The sequence below is a fragment of the Cibotium barometz genome, chromosome 50 (assembly GCF_041138505.1).
Source record: "Cibotium barometz isolate CiBa-2024 chromosome 50, ASM4113850v1, whole genome shotgun sequence".
Taxonomy (NCBI): Eukaryota; Viridiplantae; Streptophyta; class Polypodiopsida; order Cyatheales; family Cibotiaceae; genus Cibotium; species Cibotium barometz.
In genome coordinates this window covers 27,622,908-27,646,168 of record NC_141095.1, presented here as the reverse complement: position 1 = coordinate 27,646,168, position 23,261 = coordinate 27,622,908, and the positions used below count along the sequence as shown (strand labels likewise).

General features: G+C 41.5%; 1 protein-coding gene across 1 annotated transcript; it reads left to right on the top strand.

Annotated features, from left to right (window-relative positions):
- Nucleotides 1-359: 359 nt before the first annotated feature.
- Nucleotides 360-15,444, top strand: LOC147609997 (uncharacterized). Its single transcript, XM_086787076.1, has 2 exons — nt 360-679; nt 14,969-15,444. Exons 1-2 carry the CDS (start codon nt 509-511, stop codon nt 15,125-15,127), a joined length of 330 nt encoding a protein of 109 aa, XP_086643202.1. The 5' UTR covers nt 360-508; the 3' UTR covers nt 15,128-15,444.
- The last annotated feature ends 7,817 nt before the right edge of the window (nt 15,445-23,261 follow it).

The window sequence follows — 23,261 nt, the reverse complement described above, 5'->3', positions numbered from 1 at the left end:
GGGGGGCCAGGGCCAATGTTGCTGATCGGCCAGCCCAAAACAGCTCGACAGTAGGCCAGAGATGCTCACGACTAGGAAAAACACAGTCGGCCAGCACTGTAAGTCAGGTCGGGTATAGCACCAAATCAGTCGGCCAGCAGTTGATACAGCCGACAACCAGAAAACAGTACTCCCACATCCAACAAAAATGGGAAAATACTACGGAAAGTGAGAAAAATGGGGGAACACCTAAAATGGGCAAGCACACCCACAACAGAGGCCCTGGTATACTATATAGACAACAAATGATTGCTATCAGTATGGTATCAATAAATGTTATGGTTGTACAATTTCGTGTATGCCAATATGATGTTACGTATCTGCATGCATGTATAATGTTATGTCTGTGCATGTATGTACACACACTATGTATATATGTATGTACACGCACACTATGTATGCTATGCATATGCATATACGCAATATGATGGTTGTATAATCTTGTAAGGTGTTGAGAGGCCGTGCTAAAATGGAATGTCTGATAGAAGATGTAGGGCCTTGTGATATACCGAAAGAACGAGTACTTGAGGAGCTACTCATGGATGATGTCAAGGCAGATGAGGCATCTTTGCCCCAAACAGGCTGTACGGAGTGGGAGCACAAGTTGAGTTCTATTTGTGTGGATTGTGTTGGCAGCCAGGTACGAGTCATGCTGGACCTTTTTTCCCTACAAAGACTTCTTGATACATTTTTTAATAGTGTTATCAGAATGCAATGGTGGTGCCCTTGTGGGTCTGCTTGCTGAGTCTACTTTCAGGTTGCGGCACAATGCCAGGATGGCTGCTGGTTGTTTGGGCTATGGCCACAGTGCAAGAGCGAGGTGCGTACAGCTGTTTTTTCAGCTCTTATGGCAGCAGCATGAGGAAAGGCCGAATGCTGCACTGTAAATTGCAGAGGGCGAGGGTGATAAATTGTGGAGCAGTGCTGCTTTCATAGATTCTAGCCCCTCCAAGGCCAGCCATTTAATGTGATATGGGTTTCTTGCCCATGTCTAGGTACAGAAGCTCTAAATATACATGTGCACATAGATCTAGTGTCAAGAAACATTGGGAGATGAGACAGTAAATGAACACACACCCCATCCCCTACCCACAATGGCTGTCACATGCTTCAGCTCCATGTCTCAAATGCACGTGTCTTGCTAGGCTACCAACTAGCATAGCGGCGGGATCGCCATTTGAGTGAAGAATCCGAATAGATGAGATCATAGCTCACCTTCCAACTGTAGAGCTACTCTTGCTCTAAGGTCCAACTTGCCTGGTAGATGTCTCTACTGTGGGGTTTCCTCATGATAATCACAAGTGAGCCCAAGGTACTCTGTTATAGTACAAACTTGGCTGTTATTAGTGCCCATCTCTAGGCAAGGTACCTTTGATGCTTAGTGGCAAGCAAAATCAAATGAAGGATGTGCTTTATGTGCCGGGCATTAAGAAGAACTTGGTGTCGGTGTCTTCTATTGCTATGCAGGGTTTGCATGTGGAGTTCAAAGGTGAGAAGTGTCTCATCAAGGACCCCTACAATGGGTTGTCTCCACTGGTACATTATGCAGTGAACTATATAGGTTGGATACCTATGAGTTGCAAGCACACAATGCATGTTCAATTGCAAATGATACTTCCTCTTTGCAGGCAGCTGAATTGTGGGATGCACGTTTTTGGCTTGTAAACTTTGGAAGTTTGATGCTTCTACAGAAGCATAACATGGTAGAATGTATGCCTCGTGTTGAGATCCGAGCAGATCATGTATGTGAAGGCTGCATTATGAGCAAAATACATCAAAGCCCTTCCCTCATGATGGTGTGGTGAGAGCTGAATGTAAATTACAACTCATTCATAACGATGCTTGTGGTCCAATGAGGACTCCATCCTTGGGAGGACACTTGTATTTTGTCACTTTCATAGATGACTACTCAATATTTACATGGGTATATTCAATGAAGGAAAAATCCGAGCTCTCCAGTAGGGCAGACTCATGCGAGCCCAGTCCCAGAGGATCGCCCTTACTATACTGGATGGTCTATAGCCGCTTCACCAGTACGTAGCCTCTCCTCTCGGGATTTCCAGATGCCGCACCCTCCAGCCGATGGTTCTTACTAGAGCCCAGCGGCGTCATCAACAGCAAAAACCCCCAAAGCCTCATCACCCTGAAGCCTCTACATCAGCATCTTCTCTCATGGCAGAACCTGTTGACATACCAGCCCCTCCGGAATGGCAGCCAGCTTTGCAGTAACTCCAGGAGTCTATGGCATCTTTGGCTTCACAAATCCAGCAGCTCCACACGGATCGCCATTCCTACACGAGTTCCGTACCAACAGCAGATGCTTCAGCAACAGTACTAGCAGACGCAAACGTCATTCCTTCTGAGGTAGAAGGTGATGACCTTAAAACTCTTTATGGTCTTTTACAAGCCTTGACTCAGAGATTTAAGATTCGGACTTCTCCAAGTGCTGTTGTTTATGAAGTAGAGCTTGCCGATGGTTCCACATCCTTGTGTAACACCGTTGCCAAACACCTCTCCTTTCAAATTTAGCACTATCGTGACAAATTGGATTTCCAAGTCATGAATTTCGCACATTATGATATGATCCTTGGTCAAGAATGGTTGTATCAATATGATCCCCTGATCAGTTTCTGAAACCATTCCGTACAATTTGCGCGCCTTTGTATTGACTATCGTGTCCTTAATAAGTTAACTATCAAGAATAAGTATCCTCTTCCGCGCATTGATGAATTGTTTGATCAATTGCTCCATGCAAAGGTCTTCTCCAAAATTGATCTTAAGTCTAGATATCATCAGATTCGCATTCACGAAGGTGATGAATATAAGACAACTTTTCGCACAAAATATAGTCATTACGAGTACCTGGTCATGCCATTCGGGTTAACCAATGCCCCTGCAACATTTACGAGTCTGATGAATGATCTTTTTCGTCCTTTTTTGGACAAGTTCGTCATTATCTATCTTGACGACATCCTGGTGTTCAGTCGTAATATGGAAGAACACAAGGCACATCTTAAGATCGTTTTCCAGATGCTTTGTGACAATGCTCTTTATATTAATCTAAGCAAAAGTGAATTCTTCAAGACATCCTTGGAGTACCTTGGACATGTTTCAGCAGCCGGCATTTCTGTGGATCCAAAGAAAATACAGGTTATTGTCAATTGGCCAACTCCCACAAACATCCATGATCTTTCTTTTTTGGGACTTGCCAACTTCTATCACACAAAGGTTCATCGATTTTCCGAAATAGCTGTTGCTCTCACAGAACTTCTAAAGTCCGCCCTTGCATTCAAATGGACTGAAGCCGCAACACAAGCTTTTGAAAATTTAAAGATAGCTTTGACAACAACTCCTGTCATGGCTATTCTTGACCCTACTCTCCCCTTTGATGTTTACACGGATGCTTCTGATATTGCCACTGGTGCCGTCTTGATGCAACAAGGACGTGCTATTGTGTTTGACAGTCATAAGCACTCTGCAATTCAAGTAAGATACCCGGTATATGACAAGGAATTTTTGGCTATTGTTCATGCCTATCGTGCATGGAAACATTATCTCCTTGGTGCGGATTCAGTGGTGAAAACAGATTATCATTCTTTGAAATATATCTTCACGCAGCCAGTTATGAATGCTAGACAAGCGCGTTGGGTCGAATTCTTAGCCAATTTTCATATGACAATTGAGTATGTTCGTGGTCTTCCCAATGTGGTTGCGGATGCCCTCAGTCGTATGCCGCCATCTTCGGGCTTGGCTATTTCTACAGTTGAAATGGATATACCTCAAAGTTTCAAGGACCGTTATTCAAAAGATCGTGATTTTGGAAATACATTTCGAATTCTTAATTCTCAGAATGCAACTCCTTCCGACTTGAAGATTTATGGAGCATATACAATAGTGGATGGTTTATTATATTATCGGGACCGTATTTGTGTACCTCATGATACTCATATTCTAAGAGTATTGGTGAACGAACATCACGAGGTCACTTATGCTGCACACCCAGGCTTCAACAAGACATATCGTCTTTTAACAGCTACATACTATTGGCCTCAAATGAAGCAAGATGTTATTAAGTTTGTTATAGCATGTCTCTCGTGCCAACGTATGAAAGCTAGCAGACAAGTTCCAGCTGGTCTTCTTCAACCACTTCTTCAATCACTTCCAGTTTCCAATGAACGCTGGGAAAGTATTAGTTTGGATTTTATCACTTCATTGCCACTTTCTTCTAAAGGCAATACATAGATTCTTGTGGTGGTTGACAGATTTTCTAAAATGACACATTTCATTCCGTGCAAGAAAGGAGCCCAGGCTTCAAATATTGCAGTACTGTTCATACAGTATATCTTCAAACTCATGGATTGCCAAAATCTATAGTTTCTGATCGAGATCCAAAGTTTACAGGACATTTTTGGACTTCGATATTCAAGTCTCTTGGTACAAATTTACTCTTTAGCTCTGCTTATCATCCACAGACAGATGGACAAACGGAACGAGTTAATCAGATTCTGGAAGAAATGCTGCGTCGATATGTTCAGTCTCGATTAGCTTCATGAGAAGAATATTTACCTTTGGTGGAATTTGCTTATAATAATTCTTATCATTCAGCTATTAGAATGACACCTTTTCAAGCAGCTTATGGCCATACTCCCCTTGTTCCTGTCAACTTTGTTCTTCAACATAAAGTGGCTTAGCAGACCAACTCATTCAGGAAATGCAAGATATTCTATTACAGATTAAGGATAAGATGGTCAGCGTCCAAGAGCAATATCAGCACACAGCTAATAAGTGTCGTTGTCACATTGAATTTCAAGAAGGAGACTTGGTATTATTATATATTGCCCCTCATCGATACAAGACAGGGAAATCAGTCTTTCCAAAGCTTCGCCCAAGATATTATGGACCCTTTCGTATTATTAAGAAGAACTCATCTCTCAGTTATAAGTTGGAGTTACCACCTTCTTGGGGTAGAATTCATCCAACTTTCCATATTTCTTGGCTCAAGAAGTTTGTGGACGGTGATTTTTCAGTTTTAGATATTTTGGATTATGTTCCAGAAATCGAAGATGAACACGTACTCTTAATTCCAGAGACAATTCTTGATGTCAGACAGAAAGAAACACGACAGAAGCTCACTACAGAATTTTTGGTTAAATGGAGAGATCTTGATGATTCCAACTCTACTTGGCAAAGTGATGAAGACTTACAGGAATATCCAGGACTTCTTCAGGAATTCTTTCAAAGACAACCATCTCTTCTTAGCCGGAATCTTATTTTAAGTGGGAGAGAATGTCACGATTGTGACTAACTCTCTTAATCTCTTCTTAATTACGCCTTAATCTCTTATTAACTGAAAGGACACCTCTGAAGGGTCACACCCTTACACATGGGTCACTATCAAAGAACATGTCTATTCATTAAAAGACACACCCCTAAGTCCAAAGGACATAACCATTGATTCAAGAGCCACACCCCTTCCCAGGGATGTCTCTGCACTTGTACACTTTCGGCCTCTATTTAAGAAAGGCCCCTGTCTCAATGCAAACAACTCAATCTTTCTTACAGTATTTGTCTTATGTTCATTAATTAAGTCTTAATCATGTTAATAAAGCTATAAAAGCTTTACATAATTGGTCTGTTCCACCCAGTACTTCCTTAAGTCCCTAACATGAAATACGGGATGAACTTTCGCATGAGAAGGCAAGTCCAATTCATAGGCAACTGAACCAATCCGGCGTTTAACCCGAAATGGTCCGCAATATCTAGGGGATAATTTCGAAGATTGATCCGTGGATGAAGTCCCGAAATCTTTCAGAACTCGCAAATACACCATTGTTCCTTCAGAGAACTCTCTCGGTGAACGATGTCTATTAGAATAAAATCTGTCTCTGTCTTGAGTGCTTCTAATAGATTCCTTCGCAACTTGTAACATTTCTTGCATGTTGCATCATGCTAAAGTCGTGAAAATCCCACGGTAACAGGTGATCTAGGTTGAAATCCGTACATAAGCATAAAAGGACTAAAACCGGTACTCGTATGCTTAGTACTATTGTATGCAAATTCTAACATAGGAAGATAATCCTCCCATGAACCCTGTCTTTTGGAGACATATGCACAAAGCATGTCCTCCAATGTCACATTCACTCTGCACCGTAGTGCATGGTGACAAACTGACTCATCATCATGAGTGCAACATTGTATCAGTATTAGTATCTTTTAGGATGATATTTGTTGTACACTGTGATCCCATTGTAATCCTCAGTCCAGGATAAGTTAGGCACGAGCTATGTAGGTCATTCTCAGCCACAGCAAGTCAGTCAGTCAGACCAAGTCCCTTAACCCACTTGAAGAGATGCATTCATGCATATAGAATCAATAGAAACCTTAGGGTTTGCATTAGAAAGCACTCTGCATATTGCATAGCATTCATTCATTGCATCTAGACCATTGCAGAACTGTTAGATATCATCTAGTATTTATCAAAATATTTACTAGGAATTTTTTGGTATTTTTTCCATAATTTTCAGCATTTTATACATCATTTAGGTATTGTATGTGGACATGAGCAGTCGGCCAGCCTTGTAGCCAGCCGACTAGCTCATCTGGCCCATATAAATAGCTAAGCATGGTATTCATTCATTCATTCATCATATTCAGCATAGAGCATTCAAGCGCTTGGAGCCTTTAGCACAAGGAGCATAAAGCGATTGCAGTTTCCAGTCATCATACCTCAGCGTTTTCCAGGCACATCAATGCATGAGCATACATCAGCAAAACGCAGTAGTTTCAGCATTCAGCTAGCATTCCACCTTGCGTTTTCTGCATCCATACAGTTTTCAGCATTCATCTACTCATCGTTTTGCTCCAGCCACTTGGTGAAGGTAAAATGCAGCATTCATACTCATTTATAGCATTCCTACACAGTCTAGAACAGTTCCAAATAGCCCCTCTCTCAGCCTCAGCTTTGCATCCCTCCCTCATTCCATTGGGAAGAGTGCATAGGCTCGAGATTGGACATCATTGGTGCTTCTACAGTCATGTACAGTTCAGCCCAACTCTCGGTCTCCAGAGGTCTTGCGTTTGGCTTATCGTCAGTCACACCGTTAGTCTCTTCAAAGATAATAAAGCAAATACTATCTCGGTAACGGGATAGGGGGCCCTTCAGTGGGTAAATCGGGACTCCATACGGTCTGCAATTCTCATCTCTCTCTCTCTCTCTCAAATCTCTTAAAAGTTTGAAGTCTTAAAGTGGATTGCTAAACTCGCGGAACTCAGGATACAGAAGACGGTGTGAGCATTTGTGTGACAGGATCCTCCAATACGAATACTTCCGCTGCATGTTACATTGGTATGAGATTCAGCTTATCCACACACCGTATCCTAGCGTGAGGGCATCCTTGGATGGTCAGATTGCGTTCCCGCACGACCACCGACTTCAGCATCATGCCTACAAAGGAGAGTACCCATCATTCGGAAGACGTCTCCCCCAAAGGAGACCTTGCGCTTCCGACTACAGCAGACACCATAGCTCTTCTTAGAGCTCAGAACCAGCTGCTCATGGAGCGTCTCCAACTCTTGGAGGCAACAGTAGCACGTCCTCCGCCTCCAGCAGCCCCCGACTACATCTCTCTCTTCTTTCAGATGGAACAACAAAGAAGAGAAGACGAGGCCAGACGGAGAGAAGAAAAAGCAAAAGCAGAAACAAGAAAAAGCAGAAAGACAGGACTATAAGGGAGCCCAATGCAGGATCGACGACGAAGACCGGCATCAAGCGGAACTCGCTGCTCGGGAGCACCAACGAGAGCTCAATCGAGAATGTATGTTACTTGAGCACCAAAGGGAAAAGGAGGCCATTCATCTTAGATACCAGCACCTCTCTTCAACTTCCCCCGCCTCAGGTGCCACCAGCCAGCAGTCCGCAGCATCAACTACCGTCATTCGCAGTTAACCAAATTTCAGTAAGTATAATAATAAGTGTGATCATTTAGCAGTTAATCAGTTCATTCATCAATTTACTGCTCATTTTCCATTAGCTAGGATCACAGATCCTCAAGATCGAGTCCACGTAGTAGTGGCTCCCCATCTCACTGGTGAGGCAGTCACTTGGTGGTAGCATTGGTCTAGTATTCATAAAAACGAGACCACAGGTGTCATAGCCTTTGATTGGGACATCTTTGTCCATGACCTGAAGACCAGATTTCTCCCACCCCAGTACATGACCGGTCTGGCAGATGAGTTCTATGGACTCAGACAGAACGGATCCCCAGTGCTTCAGTTTTCTGGCAAGGTTATTACTTTAGCACTGCAGTTAGGGCTATTTGCGTAGGCCAAGATGGAGCAATTCATTCGTGGATTGGATCCCAACATTCGATTCACAGTTCGTAACTTTGAACCCAGTACATATGATCGGGTTTTGACTCTCGCTCAGAATGGAGAATTGAAGATGAACGGAGGCAAGCCCAAGCAGTCATCCCAGTCCAGTATCAAATCCCAGCAGCAGCAATCTGTTGCACAGCCAGGGAAAGGTAATGCATCTTCTAAAGATGCTAAGAAGGACGACAGTCCTAACTCTAGTTCAGGGGGCAAGGAATCCAAGCCTAAGAAAACCCCCGAGGAAAAGGCTCAAGCAGACATCACTGGAGGCTATCTTCCTCCAGAGGAGCAAAGACAGTATCAGTCAGAAAACCGATGTTTTTTCTGTCATACCCTTGGGCATGGTAAGAAGGATTGTCCAAAAAGGCAAGCGGAGCAAGCCTCCAAAGAGCCTTCTGCCACAGTTTCCGTAGTATCCTCCGTTTCTCCGGACCCACCTGCTACCACCAATGTAGTTCAGATCTTACCTTCTATGCATCCCGTGCCATCCGTGGTACTTGATGCTACGCAGGAGGGTGGGGCGGTTGTTTTCTTGAGCCTGTCATGATTCAGGGGGATAGGAGCATTCTTGGCATTCCTATGATTTCTCATCTCCAAGCCCGACGAGCTATCCGCAAGGGAGCGAAAGGAGCATTGATATATGCTCAGACAGCTTCTATCTCATCGATAACCGCTGTCTCATCGTCTTCAGTCTCTCAGTTGGCAGATCTCCTTTCTCATTCAGACATTTTTAAGGATGATCTCCCACCCAATTTCCCACCCTCTTGTCCTGTGGATCATCATATGGATTTGGTCCCTGGGGCAGAACCTCCTAGCAAGTTTCCCTCTTGTCTTTCCAAGACTTTCAAGGGCAAGCTAGAACAGCAGTCAGTTCTCAAACATTTGAAACCTGTTCCTTATGGACGTATTTTCACAGTCATCACAGACCACGAAGCACTTAAGTGGCTCCCGACGATGCCAAGTGCCCAATGGAGTGCTCAACACACTAGACAGGGTCAGCTCTTTCACTAGGTTGGAGGAATGATCAAGTACATCCCTGGTCAACATAACCCAATAGCAGATATTCTTAGTAGAAAGACCAGTATCCAGACCAGTCAGGAGTCTACCATTCTCAACATCCCTGGAAAAGACTTAAATAGAATAGTAGATCAGTATGTCAATTCCATAGAGTTTGGTACTCAACCCAGTCTAGCTCTCAATTTTGAGCCTGACCATTATTTAGTTCACAGACAGGCAAGTAAGTTTAGACGAGATATCCACTTCAAGGAAGGGGATTGGGTCTATCTGCGCATCATGAAACAAAGATTGAAACAAGTGGGCAAACGTTGTCCCAAGCTTTCGTTCCATAGTTTTGGACCTTTCCCAATAGTCAAAAAGTTAAGTGATGTCTCCATGAAGTTGAAATTGCCTAACAGTTGGACGATGCATGATGTTTTCCATGTTTCTTGACTGAAACCATATGTTGGACCAGAAGTTTTTGATGTTTCAGATGAACAGCAGCCAGACGTGGTGGTAGACGAAGCCGAAGTCATCGAGTCCGAGTAGATTCTTCTTCATCGTTGGAACCATGGTTCTGGTCGACGGATACGTTAGCACTATATGAAGTTCCGAGATCGAGGTACCCACGAAGCCGTATAGCTAGACGAGGAATTCTTTCAAGAGTACCCCCAGTTGTTGGCGGACTACTTGGAAGCCATAAACCTGCCTCCAAGCTAAGCAAGAGGGAATGTCACATGCACTCTGCACTATAGTGCATGGTGACAAACTGGCTCATCATCATCAGTGCAACATTGTATCAGTATTAGTACCTTTCAGGATGATATTTGTCGTACGTTGTGACCCCATTGTAATCCTCAGTCTAGGATAAGTCAGGCACGAGCTACGTAGGTCATTCTCAGCCATAGCAAGTCAGTCAGTCAGACCAAATCCCTTAACCCACTTGAAGAGACGCATTCATGCATGTAGAGTCTGTAGAAACCTTAGGGTTTGCATTAGAAAGCACTTTGCATATTACATAGCATTCATTCATTGCATCTAGACCATTGCAGAACCCTCAGATATCATCTAGTATTTATCAAAATATTTACTAGGAATTTTTTGATATTTTTCCCATAATTTTCAGCATTTATAAAAAATTTAATGTGGACATGAGCAGTCGGCCAGCCCTATAGCCAGCCGACTAGCTCATGTGGCCCATATAAATAGCTAAGCATGGTATTCATTCATTCATTCATCATATTCAGCATAGAGCATTCAAGCGCTTTGAGCCTTCAGTACAAGGAGCATAAAGCGATTGCAGTTTCCAGCCATCGTACCTCAGCCTTTTTCTCCTGCAGCACTAGGCGCATCAACGCATGAGCATACATCAGCAAAACGGAACAGTTTCAGCATTCAACCAGCATTCCACCTTGCGTTTTCTACATCCATACAGTTTTCAGCATTCATCTACATCGTTTTGCTCCAGCCACTTGGTGAAGGTAAAACGCAGCATTCATACTCGTTTGCAGCATTCATACACAGTCTAGAACAGTCCCAAACAGCCCCTCTCTCAGCCTTAGCTTTGCATCCCTCCCTCGTTCCATTGGGAAGAGTGCATAGGCTCGAGATTGGACATCATTGGTGCTTCTACAGTCGTGTATAGTTCAGCCCAACTCTCAATCTTCAAAGGTCTTGCGTTTGGCTTATCGTCAGTCACACCGTTAGTCTCTTCAAAGATAATAAAGCAAATACTATCTCAGTAACAGGATAGGGGGGCTTTCAGTGGGTGATTCGGGACCCCATACGGTGTACAGTTCTCATCTCTCTCTCTCTCTCAAATCTCTTAAAAGTTTGAAGTCTTAAAGTGGATTACTAAACTCGCGAAACTCAGATACAGAAGACGGTGTGAGCATTTGTGTGACAGGATCCTCCAATACGAATACTTCCGCTGCATGTTACATCCTAAGTCTGATTCACCCTTTCAGTCTGGCCATCAGATTGAGAATGATCTGAGGAACTCAGATTCAAAGTTGTTTCCAACTTCTCAAAAACAAGTCTCCAAAAGTCACTTGTAAATTTAGAGTCCCTATCACTGACTATGTCCTGCAGTAAACCGTACAATCTAAACAATTGCTCGATAAATTACCTTGCTCATTGCGTAGTTGTAACAATCTTCCGTGTAGGTAAAAATCTAGCCATCTTTGTCAATCCACCACAACCTAAATAGAATCGTGGCCTTGACGTGTTCTTGGCAATCCGGTAATAAAATCCATGAAAATACTTTTCCACTTATTACCTGGAATTTGCAAAGGATGCAACATCCCTACTTGTCTAAAGCGTTGAACTTTATTTGCTTGACAAATCTGACACTTAAGGACAATATTCTACATACCCTTTCATCTTTGGCCAATAGAAAGTGTGTCTCACTAAAGCTAAGTCATGTGTACCCGGGGTGTCGAGCAAAACGGGCATCATGACACTCCTTAAGAATCTTGGACTTTATGTCCGAGACCTGTGGTACACAAATTTTGTCATTAGGGAATAGTAAACCATTCTGAATCATCCACCACTGGCCTCCTGGAGCCTAAATGGTAGGCTGCTCAGTCACTGAGTCTTGGTCAATCGATGAGCTCTCGTCCTGGATCTTCTGCCAATATGGACCAAAATAACTATCAGTCCTGCAAAGCCCTCTCAATGACTGAAATAAGTCAGTGGAAATCTTGGTGAACGAGGAAGTATTCACCTCTCTTATCTGACTAAGCGCATCTGCTACACTATTCATGGACCACTGCGAACAACAACGAAGAAGAAAATCTTGCCGCTCGATTGCCTGCCACCTGCCGAGAAGCATAGTTTTCTCTTTCGAATGTACAGCCGACAAGCTCTCTCCCCCCCTCTCTTGCTGATTCACAGCCGGCGATCTCTCTTCACATACTGTCCAAGTCGACCCTTTCCATGTCCACAACCCAACTCAGGTTTCAACAATGCAAATTAAATTTAAAAAACACGCTGAAATCTGAAAAAACAGCAGTAAACAGTAAAAACAGCAGTGTAGCCGAACTCATACCTCTTCTTGACCTCTTTCTTCTCTACCTACCAACTTGCACACTCTCTGAGGCATGCTCTGATACCACTGTCAAATCCCAAAGGGTCTCCTCACAGATCTTGAAACACCACCTGAAACCTGCAAAACAAAGCCATAAAACGTGAAGGGGATGCAGGCGTGACTCACCACCCAACCATGACAGTCGTGGGAAAAACCCACAAGACTTGGCTGTCCCCACTAGCCATGAGATGAGATAACTAGCAAGATGCATCGACCAATCTCTACTCTGTGACGTCTCCTATCGCCACGGAGCTACCCTCGCGGGCCTTGAGACTGTTGCCGGCCTTGCTGCATGAAGTAGGTGCACGTCTGTTCTAGATCCAAGCTCCTGACCACAGAGTTCTCGCATAGACTTGCGAGAGATTGTCTAAGTGACTGACCTTGGCCACCCTTTTATAGGCTCTTGGTCGGTGTCACCGGGCATCCACATTTGGGCACCCGCCTGTCAGTCCATCCCTAGCCCAACTCGCTAATCAGCCTGCCTAGCTCCACTCTGTCATAGTCACAAGGGACGGAAGGGACGTTTGCTTGGAACACGGGGACGCCGAATCGGGACGGAACAGCGACGGGGACGGACGGACGTCCCCCACGACGCGTCCACGACGCGTCACTCACAGGGGACGGGGACGGGGACGCCAGTGGGGGACGGCTCTGTGGGGGGACGGCAGAGAGCCGTTGCGTTTTTTTGCCGTTGTTTTTTTGCCGTTGCGCTCGCCGTTTTTGGCCGTTGCGCTTGCCGTTTCTAGCCGTTTATGGCTGTTGGCTTGGCCTTGGGCCTTGGCCCTGGGCCTTGAGCCTTGAGCCTTTGAGGCTTGGCCCTCTCTCTCTCTCTCTTGCCCTTGAGGCTTTCCTCTCTCTCTCTCTCTTGCCTATCTATATAAGAACAAGCCTCTACAAGGCTACAAGCACACACAACTCTCAAGGCTCAAGCTTTCAAGCTTCTTCTAGCTTCCAACTTCCAAGTTCCAAGCCTCTAGGCTCTCACACAAGGCCCGCGGGCCGCCGCCCTACTATCTAGATTCTAGACTCTCTCTCTCTCTCTCTCTCTCTCTCTCTCTCTCTCTCAAGCCTCTTGAGTAGAATAAGTGTAGAGTAGAAAAATTAAAAAAAAAAAGTATTTTTTGAGTGCCGTTCCCTCCCCCGTCCCCGTTCCCTACTTATGGCCGTCCCCGTCCCATCCTCGTCACCGTCCCCCGTCCCTTGTGACTATGCACTCTATGCACATGACACTTGGACTGTAGCATGCTGAGGGTGCTCTGCTGAGGATATGCATGCACAAGTCCTGGGACTTAGGCACACATGGTAACTGCTTTGTCCACTATTGGATTATGCAAGAGTTAGATGATGAAATGAATGAGCTAGTGTGTCACATAGCACCTTTGAGCATGGGTGCATGTGACAGGAGCAGTAGCAGCACTCTAAGCATTTCTCTTGATCCCATGAGAGCTGCCAATTAAGTTGCCATGCGAGTTGGTATGAGAGTTGCCATTTGAACCACAGTTGACATTCATGACCGGGAGAACTTTTCGTCCCATTCCCATTCGCATTCGTCCTTCTCATCCCTGACCTTCATGGAGGTGACCCACTGTTTGCCAGAGTTGTGGCTGATTAAAGGCACCCTTTTATAGAGAGCTGGCTGACAGGCACATTTTCCCTGGCGTGCATTCCACATGAAATCCCCACTTTAAATGATACAACTAGAGCTGCGCTTGAGCTAGGTTAGGCCTAGTGTGTCTGTTTAGAAACATCATCTGTTGGAAGCAGTCTACACTGACCTTATATTTCCCTTTCATGACTCAAAAACAGATTATGGTATACTTATTGCATTTATTATTGCATGTATTCTTGGTGCATTGTTTTAGGGGCAGAGAGATAGAGAGGGAAAGGCTGACCAACTGCTGTTTGTAAGCCCTTTTATGCTGGCCGACTAGTGCTTGTAGCGTCTTTATGCTGTTTGGAGGCATCCACGTGCTGCTCATGCCATCCATGGTGCTTGATGATGGCTGATATGCTGATGCTTGGTGGCATAGGGTTCTTAAGTAGAATCTATAAACTGAATCCTGAAGGGAATACTGGTCAAGATTGTAAATGAGAACCGGGTACCTAGGGGGGGCTAGGGGCCCCCTGGCGGAGGTTCGAGGGCGAGATCCCCGGCCCACCGGTATGGGTTCATTATTAGCGGGCGGTGGTCGGTTGGCCGCGTTGAGAACGGTGACCGTGTCTATGCTGCATAACCACACCACTTGCAGCACTATATATTGACATAGTTATCACAAACTAAGGTATCGAATGCTTGTACACCCTCTATACTTAGCAAATCCTCCAGCTAGAGTCTTATCTCCACTTGCAACTTACCAAACATTGCTTGTAGAAACTTCTAAACTTATAACAAACCTTAACAGTATTTGATTGTGGATGAAAACAATTGACGGTATTTGCTTGAAATATGTGTTGTGAGTTGAATCTTGATTGTAGGGTCCTTATGGCACAAGGAGTATGATGGTGTTTTCTGTTGACAATGATGGTCAAGTATCACTTTTTGAGAGGTTCTTGGAAGATGGGTGTTGGAAGGAGCACGAGTACTGCTTTGATATCCCACGAGAAGTTTGGAAGGCTAGCACAAGCCTATCTTGATGTGTGTAAAGAAAGGCATCTTTGTTTTTTGAACCTTGTATGGGGTTCTCATCTCAACCAAGTTGTTACAAAGTGCATATTTACATGCATTCATACAATCCTTTGATGATGCTAAAGTGACTCTATAAGTCATATGCAGGACACATTACAAACAAGAAGATTAAAGTGGCAGTGACCGGTTATCAATTGGTAACCAAGGTAGGATAGAAGTGTCCTTCACTTGCCAGTGCTCTCATATTTTCTTTTGTTTTTTACCTTTTGAATGGGTCGTGTAGTTCTGTCATTTCAACTTTTTACCACAAACATTTACTGTCTTACATGTGAAAAATTTTGCTTTTTCTTGCATGTGAATAAACTTTCGTTCAACATTTAATTTTCACCTAATGCTTTTAATTAGCGCTCATTTTAATATGATTTTTTTTTTGTGAGTGCATATTCACTCTTTGATATTAATTAATTTTTTTTGTGAGTGCATGATTTGACAAGCTTAGGATATAAATTATCATTGTAAAGTATAACCTTATTATAATTTGGAAAGGAAGATTTATTTTTAAAAAAATATTGCAAAGTATAACCTTATTATAATTTGGAAGGGGAGATTTAATTATTTAAAAAACAATTATCCAAAAATGGATGTACATTTCATATGGTTTGTACGAAAAAAAAACTACTTAATTGCTAATATTTGTTTGGCATGTGTATAATTGCAAATATGTAAAATTTGAATGAAATAAATATCAATTGAATAAAAAATACATGTGACAATTTTAAGAGGAAGATATTTCAAAAATTTGAAAGAACACATTTTATTTATTGCAAAAGATCATAAACATAAGCGAGGTAGAGGTAATCTACATATGAGGAGAATTCAAGCATAAAATCAAACAAAACAAGCTTCCTCTTTTGTAAGCCCAACAAACTTGCAGATTTCTGGAGAGTGGTATAAATTCATCACCATTTACAATAGCTTTTTTGAATTTATATGTTCTCTCTCATACAGATAGATAAGATGTACTCTGGTCATGCGGTGATTGAGGTTGTTGATCATCATCAATAACTATTGGATTTGATCGGCTTCCCGGTGTTGTGTTGTTGTCTTGAATTTCATCACTATCAGCATTGTCCTCCTCTTCATAATCTTTGTTGTTTCTTGCATTGAACGGGTCAAAGTACCTGGCAGAAGGAGTATCGACAAAGAAAATCTCTTCTATCTATGCATTGAGTAAGATGTGGGAGTTTCATGACTTTCCACACGGTTGCAAATCTTTTTTTACTCATCCAACCCAAGTTTTGGAATAATCAACGAGGCTGACGGGTAGTACTTTCCAGTACGAATCATTTTTAGATGAGCATTGTAAAGATGTCCCAATTTTATTGGCTATATAATTATCCATGTAGACATAAGCTCTCTCAAAAAGATTGATAGGTGATAGAAATACTTTATTCTTTAAGTCAACTTGGCCATATATGGCATATAGTTGTCGACCTCTAGTAATTTTCTCAGCAGATATGTTGTGCGAGAAAAATTTAAAGTGTGGTTTGTGGAAATCTTTCGTGCAATAACACACCATCCCTTCGAGGGTATGCATCTTAACTTGTCTAAGGTCTCTACACATTACTAGTGCGTACTTAGGCTTAAACAAATCCCATCCTAAATATCTCTTCATGGTTTTTCATATGCTTATTAGAGATGGTGTCATTAAACTAGCTACCATTTGAAAATGCAAATGGTTTAAGGTTCCTCTTGCAAAAAGGTCTTTTATACATTCCATCCTCTTCCATCCTCAAATTCCTCCAAGTGTTCTCAGCAGGATAAATAAATATCTCTATTTTCTATTGCAATTGTAACAGATACCTCAAAGAGCATGGATTTTTTTCGGTTGGAAAAGACGGGATTTTGTGTACGGAAGATTCTGAATCTGCATTCTTCTCGTTCTCAACTGGTTTTTTTCCTTTTGTATTTACTTTGCTTGAACCTTCAAAAAACAAAAAAGGATTATATGTTGATTTAATTTTATAATGATTAAAAATGATAATAGTAAAATTAAAATATGTAGATCTATATTTTTTTCTTTTTAAAGCAAGGATTTTGAATTAGAAAAAGAAAAGGGACTAACGATTACATAGCAGATACGGGCTGTGCCCTTTCAAAAAGAACCATACTGGTCTAGGGGTTACATGATTACAAGGGCATGCACACATGGGTATACAGAACAGTTGCAAGCTCTCGGGGCCTGTTGGGGTGTGCAGCGTTCTCATCCACCTTATTGTAAATATCGGTGATTTCCAGCAGGTGCTCAGTGAGTATTCTGTCCTTCTCGCGGATATCATGGATGTCATGTTCCAACTCTTCATCCTACCTGACATAGAGGATGCTGTCCGTCTTGTGCAGCATGTCCATGTTGTTGCATGCGTGTTTGCTTTTCTTGAGGAAGTCTCTTCTTTTGTGGAGCTCCTTCTTCCTAGCAGAGTTTGCATTCTTCATCTGTAGAAACAGATCATGTTGCAGCATTGTTAGTACTGGAGGGGATGATTGAAATAACATGGCATTCCTGGCACACCAAATAAACCATAAAAACTCTGCTCTAATACAGATCCAGAGTCGGGTTGAGCATCCAATGGAATCTTTCTTCATTTAGAATTACATTTACTAATTTAATTTTGTTCTATGAAATTCTTACTTTTTATTAAAATTTTTATGATTGATGCTATAAAACTCAATCTAAATTTTACTTCATTTCTCACATAGTTTATTTACATACAAGCATGTGTAAATAAAGTCATTATCAATTCAATACGTTTACTTTAGTTCATTTTAATTTATCATCTTAAATTTATTTTATTATTTTCATAATGTATGTGACAATAATCATCTTTTAAAATTTATTATAGTATTTTTGAAAAGATAGTTAAGATAATTATCTTATGAATTTATTATGAAGATAATCATTAAAAAAATTTGCTGTATGTAAATAAATAATGATTATCAATTTAATGCATTTACTTCAGTTCATTTTAATTTATCATTTTAAATTTATTTTATTATTTTCATGATGTATGTGACGATAATCATCTTTTAAAATTTACTATAGTATTTTAGAAAAGTTAGTGAAGATAATTATCTTATGAAATTTATTATGAAGATAATCATTAAAAAATGTTAATTATCTTATGAAATGTATTACTGTTTTTTGTTACTAAATGTATAAATTTTATACTTTTTTGGGTTTGTTTTTTGAAGATAATTATTATTATTGCATTTTGTTAATAAATTTCTATGAGGTTATGTAATCCGAGTAAACTTAAGAAAATTTATTGTTTTTAAATGAAAATAAATTATATTCATAAATGAAAATAGCATGATTTTTAAAAATAACATTTCTTGGCATATTTTTAAACCATAATTTTCAGACAATAAACGATAACTGGAAAAAAAACCTAGATAAATCTCTGTCGTTATAAAAAAATATCCGATTTACATACGAAACAAGATAAGAAAAAAATATATAAACATGCATTCCTCATCTTCTATGATTATACCAAATAACGAATGGAATTTATGTACCACAGAGAAATAAGAAATTGTTTGGGGTCCATATACCAAATAAAACTTCATAAATTCAACAGATGTCTTCTAGTGTAGAAAATCAAAAGAACATAAATGCTTGCATGCAAGTTATGATCGCTTTTACAAAGATTCTGAAATTTAGCTAAGCGAAATAGGAGGGGTGCGTTATTATGCGCATATGTTTGTTAAATGATAACTGCAATCGCATATATATATGCCAATAGTAGCAGATATGTTATTTTCGATCCACGAACCCATTAGAGAAACATATAGATGGAAGAAATAAGCTAATAGTAGCAACTGTTAAAAAAAGAACATGCAAAATGATGCAAAAAAAATTGAGAATCATTAAAAAATATATTATTAATTTTGAAAAAAAAAAGTTAAATCATATTAATTAATTATTGAATTAATATCAACATGAAAAAAAATTACCTGACAGCCGTGCCTTCTCCTTCACTGCACGAAGGCTGCGAACCGTCTCTGAGGGTCCTCGAGTGGTGTAACTATTCGAGAGCAAGGTGTATTTATTTCTGCTCTGGGCATAGTCGAAATGGACGGGTTAGAATTACCACGACGATCAAACATCATCATGTTACTGATGTCGTCCAAAGGCTTCTTCCTAAGAGGCATTATCACAAGGTAAAGTGATACCTACGATAAAAGAAAGAACAAACAAAGGCATGATCAACCTAAATAGAAGGGCTCTTTAAATAGGCCATATAATCGTTCTAGAAACAAATTCTAACAAAAATAGACAGAGCATGGACATGACGAGGAGCACATGAAACATGACGAAAAGCACCAATTAAAATTAGAGTTGAATACAAAAATCACATGAGCACAGAAACATAGGAAAAGAAAGGAAGTTTAGAGAAGACCAACACATCATGATCGACAAATGCGAGAGACGCCACCACCATCTGCACCAGAAAGCACAGCAAAGAAAAGTTGCAGCCGACGTAGAGCGGAGACGAAATTGACAGCACAGCAAAGAAAACCTGGGAGACGACATAGAGTGGAGATGAAACCAACAACACACCAAGCGCACGATGTGCAGAATTCAGGAGAGAAAGGCGCCATAATCCAAAATCCTTTGGGGGGTTTGCATGTGAATTAGACATGTGTCACTACTTTAATTAATGCAACCTAAGAAATTGTTTGGAGTGCATATTGGCTACAAAAAATCCATAAAATAATATTATGAATTAGGATTTAAAAAATAAAAACATACACTTCGTAGAAGAAAAAAGCCCTTGCTTGCAATTGGAGCGAGAGAGAGAGAGAGTGTTGAGGTTTTGCTCCCAAACTATGTTGTAAGAGAGGAAGAGAGACATGGCCTATCGACATTTGCCTTTGAACAAGAGGCGTTATGATGAAGATAATGCTGAAGTTAGGGTTGAAAGCTCTTTTTTTGGTGTTCTCCTATTTTCACATGTGCTATGTTGTGCCTTTAAAAAACCCTATTTTTGAATGACCCTTCAAAAAATGAATCACCCCCCTAATGGCTTCATCTATACGAGTGGTCCATGGTTGTCCTCTCTCTCTCTCTCTCTCTCTCTCTCTCTCTCTCTCTCTCTCTCTCTCTCTCTCTCTCTCTCCCCCCTTAAAAAAGGCTCAAAATTTTTTCCCGTTAAAAACAAATCAAAAAACCTTTTTTAAAGGCAAATTTACTCTCTCTATGAGTTTATATATATATATATATATGCTAATTATGCATACCTCAACCATTGTATAGGTGCTCTCTCTCTCTCTCTCTCTCTCTCTCTCTCTCTCTCTCTCTCTCTCTCTCTCTCTAACTTGCTAACTCTCACACACACTCTCTCTCTAACTCTCTCTCTTTTCTCTACACTTTTTTACCCTCACTCTCAAACCCTCTAATCTAACCCTTCAACTCCCAAATAAGAGAAGAAAACGAGAGAAGAGAAGAGAAGAAAGGGGGGAGTTGTCACATTTGGTAGTTGGGAGGAGGAGTCGCCATGTGGCAACATTTAACCTCACTCTCACTCTCTCTCTCTCTCTCTCTCTCTCTCTCTCTCTCTCTCTCTCTCTCTCTCTCTAACCCACTCTTTCTAACTCTCTGACCCTCTCACTCTTTAACCCTAACTCTCAACTACGGAATATATATATATATATATATAAAGAGAAGAAAAGGGGAACTGCCATGTGTGGGGCCGCTAGGAGCTACCAAAAATGTTTTTTTGCTGGAGAGAGAGAGAGAGAGAGAGAGAGAGAGAGAGAGAGAGAGAGAGCAGAAATAGACTTTTAATAAAAATGTTTTTTTTGCTTTAAAGAAGCACTAGTTAGAGGGGAGAGAGAGAGAGAGAGAGAGAGAGAGAGAGAGAGAGATCTTTGACTATTTTATTTTTTTGGATATTGATCTTTTTCATCGCTACAAAAAGCAAGGACCTTCTTTGTATGTTTATGTGGATATCGCTTCTGATTCAATGATTATATTATTCAATGTGCATGTGTGTGTGCTTCGTGTACATGTGCATGTGTCAAATGCAAAAACATGTGTAGAGACTATCAGTATACACTATGTGAACGAACGTGTGTGCGTAGAAACTTACAGTTGGTATGATGACATGCATGTCCATTCTCTATACAAGTGGCCCAAACTTGCCTTCAAAACAGGTTGATTGCTCTCTCTCTCTCTCTCTCTCTCTCTCTCTCTCTCTCTCTCTCTCTCTCTCTCTCTCTCTCTCTCTCTCTCTCTCTCTCTCTCTCTCTCCCCTTCGTAAGATCTTTCTCTATCCTCGTTCATCAGTACCATGTTTTGCTATTTTCTCCCTTTTTGCCTCCCTTTCACGTTATTATCTCTCTTCACCATCTCCTTCTCTATCTTCATTGCCCTGTTTTGCCAGTTCTCCCTTACCCCACCCACCTTGCTCAAGCCCCCAAGGCAACAACTTGGGGGGAAAGGGGGGAAACCATCTCTCTCTCTCTCTCTCTCTCTCTCTCTCTCTCTCTCTCTCTCTCTCTCTCTCTCTCTCTCTCTCTCTCTCTCCCACATGACAACCTCCCCACATAATACTAGAGGGATGAAATGAAGGGGGATGTACACATTAATCTAGATTTCCCTGCACAAAATTGATGCCAAAAGGGATCCAAAAAGTGCCATCACTCAAAACATACACAAGGGGATATATGACATTGAAGACAACAAGACAAAATTGATGTCATGGGGTTAGAAATGCAAAAGCAATTGCAGCTACCTACAAATTGATATTGAAAGAAGAGATGGAAACATAGATGCAGACATAGCTAACTATAATGAAACTAAAAATGCAAAGAGATAACTAGCTGAGTGAGAACTTGAAATCATGCCAAGAAATGGTTATAGTAGAATAATGTATAATGTTATGTATGCCTCAAATGAAAGCATGTGTACAAGCATGCATGGGAGATGTGAAAGGGCAATGTATACAAGAATGTAAGGGAGAGATGGAATCATGTGTAGCCTCATGCATGGGTGAGGTGAAAGACAAATGCATGGAGAACATCAAGAAAGTGGAAGGGGAACTATCCATGTAGGAAGACCTGGCACTTAAGATCGCCCAACTCAAAGAAGGGAATAAGCTGATTTGGAAGAGGCTAAGAATGGCATCATTGTAGGAACTCAAAACCTCTGAGCTGAGGTGGAAGCAACGACCTCTAAATGTGTCCAGGTTGCTAAAAGAAGGGACCTCGACAACAATTGGGTTGAGGTGGCTAGAAAACAGAAAGTTGTCATGCCCTCCCAAGATGCCATTATGCCAACCACCTTGGAAGAAGAAAAGCATAGAGAACATAAGGAACTTAATACACAAGTAGTGGGCCTCGAAAAGGGCCCCACCCCTAAAGATGATGCCACCACGTAAGGGAATAGGAGGCGTGTAGAGGCATGGAGGGTGGGGAAATGATGCAACAAGGGAACAACCCCTTATACTTAGGTTCCGTGATAACACATTGCGGATGGAGTTTCTCAAAAAGAGAGTAGCCCTTCGGGACTCCAAAATCTAATGGGAGATGACTTGACATAGATCCAAGTAGAACACCGTAAAACAAGTATGGCCCAAGTCATGGAAGCACGGAAGGCACTCAAATGGGTGGTTTATCGCATTGGAAAAATCATCATCATCACAGATAAATGACCCACATGATGGTGCAAGGTCTATGGGACAAAGGATACACTCATAGTAGCTGTGTGGAACTACAATCACTGTGGTCTTACCTAGGAGAGGCGTCATGAAGATAGTGGGAGAAAGGTCTTCTAATGGTCATTGGACACACGTGGAAGTCAACTTATCGAGGAGGAACCAAGAATAATGGAGGGGTTAGAGGATCGGATGGAGTAGCGATACTGCTCAGAGACTATCTCAGCCCTATGATCACAGTGATGAAGAAGGACGAGGAAGCCAAGTTCACGTGGGTATGTGTACGATGTGCATGCATGCACGTGTACATAGGTGTATACATGCATGTCTATGATGTGCAAATGTGTGTATGTGTAGTTACATAGGCATGGCCATAATAAGTGTTTTTTCATGCATGCATGCATGTGTACATAGGTGCATGCATACA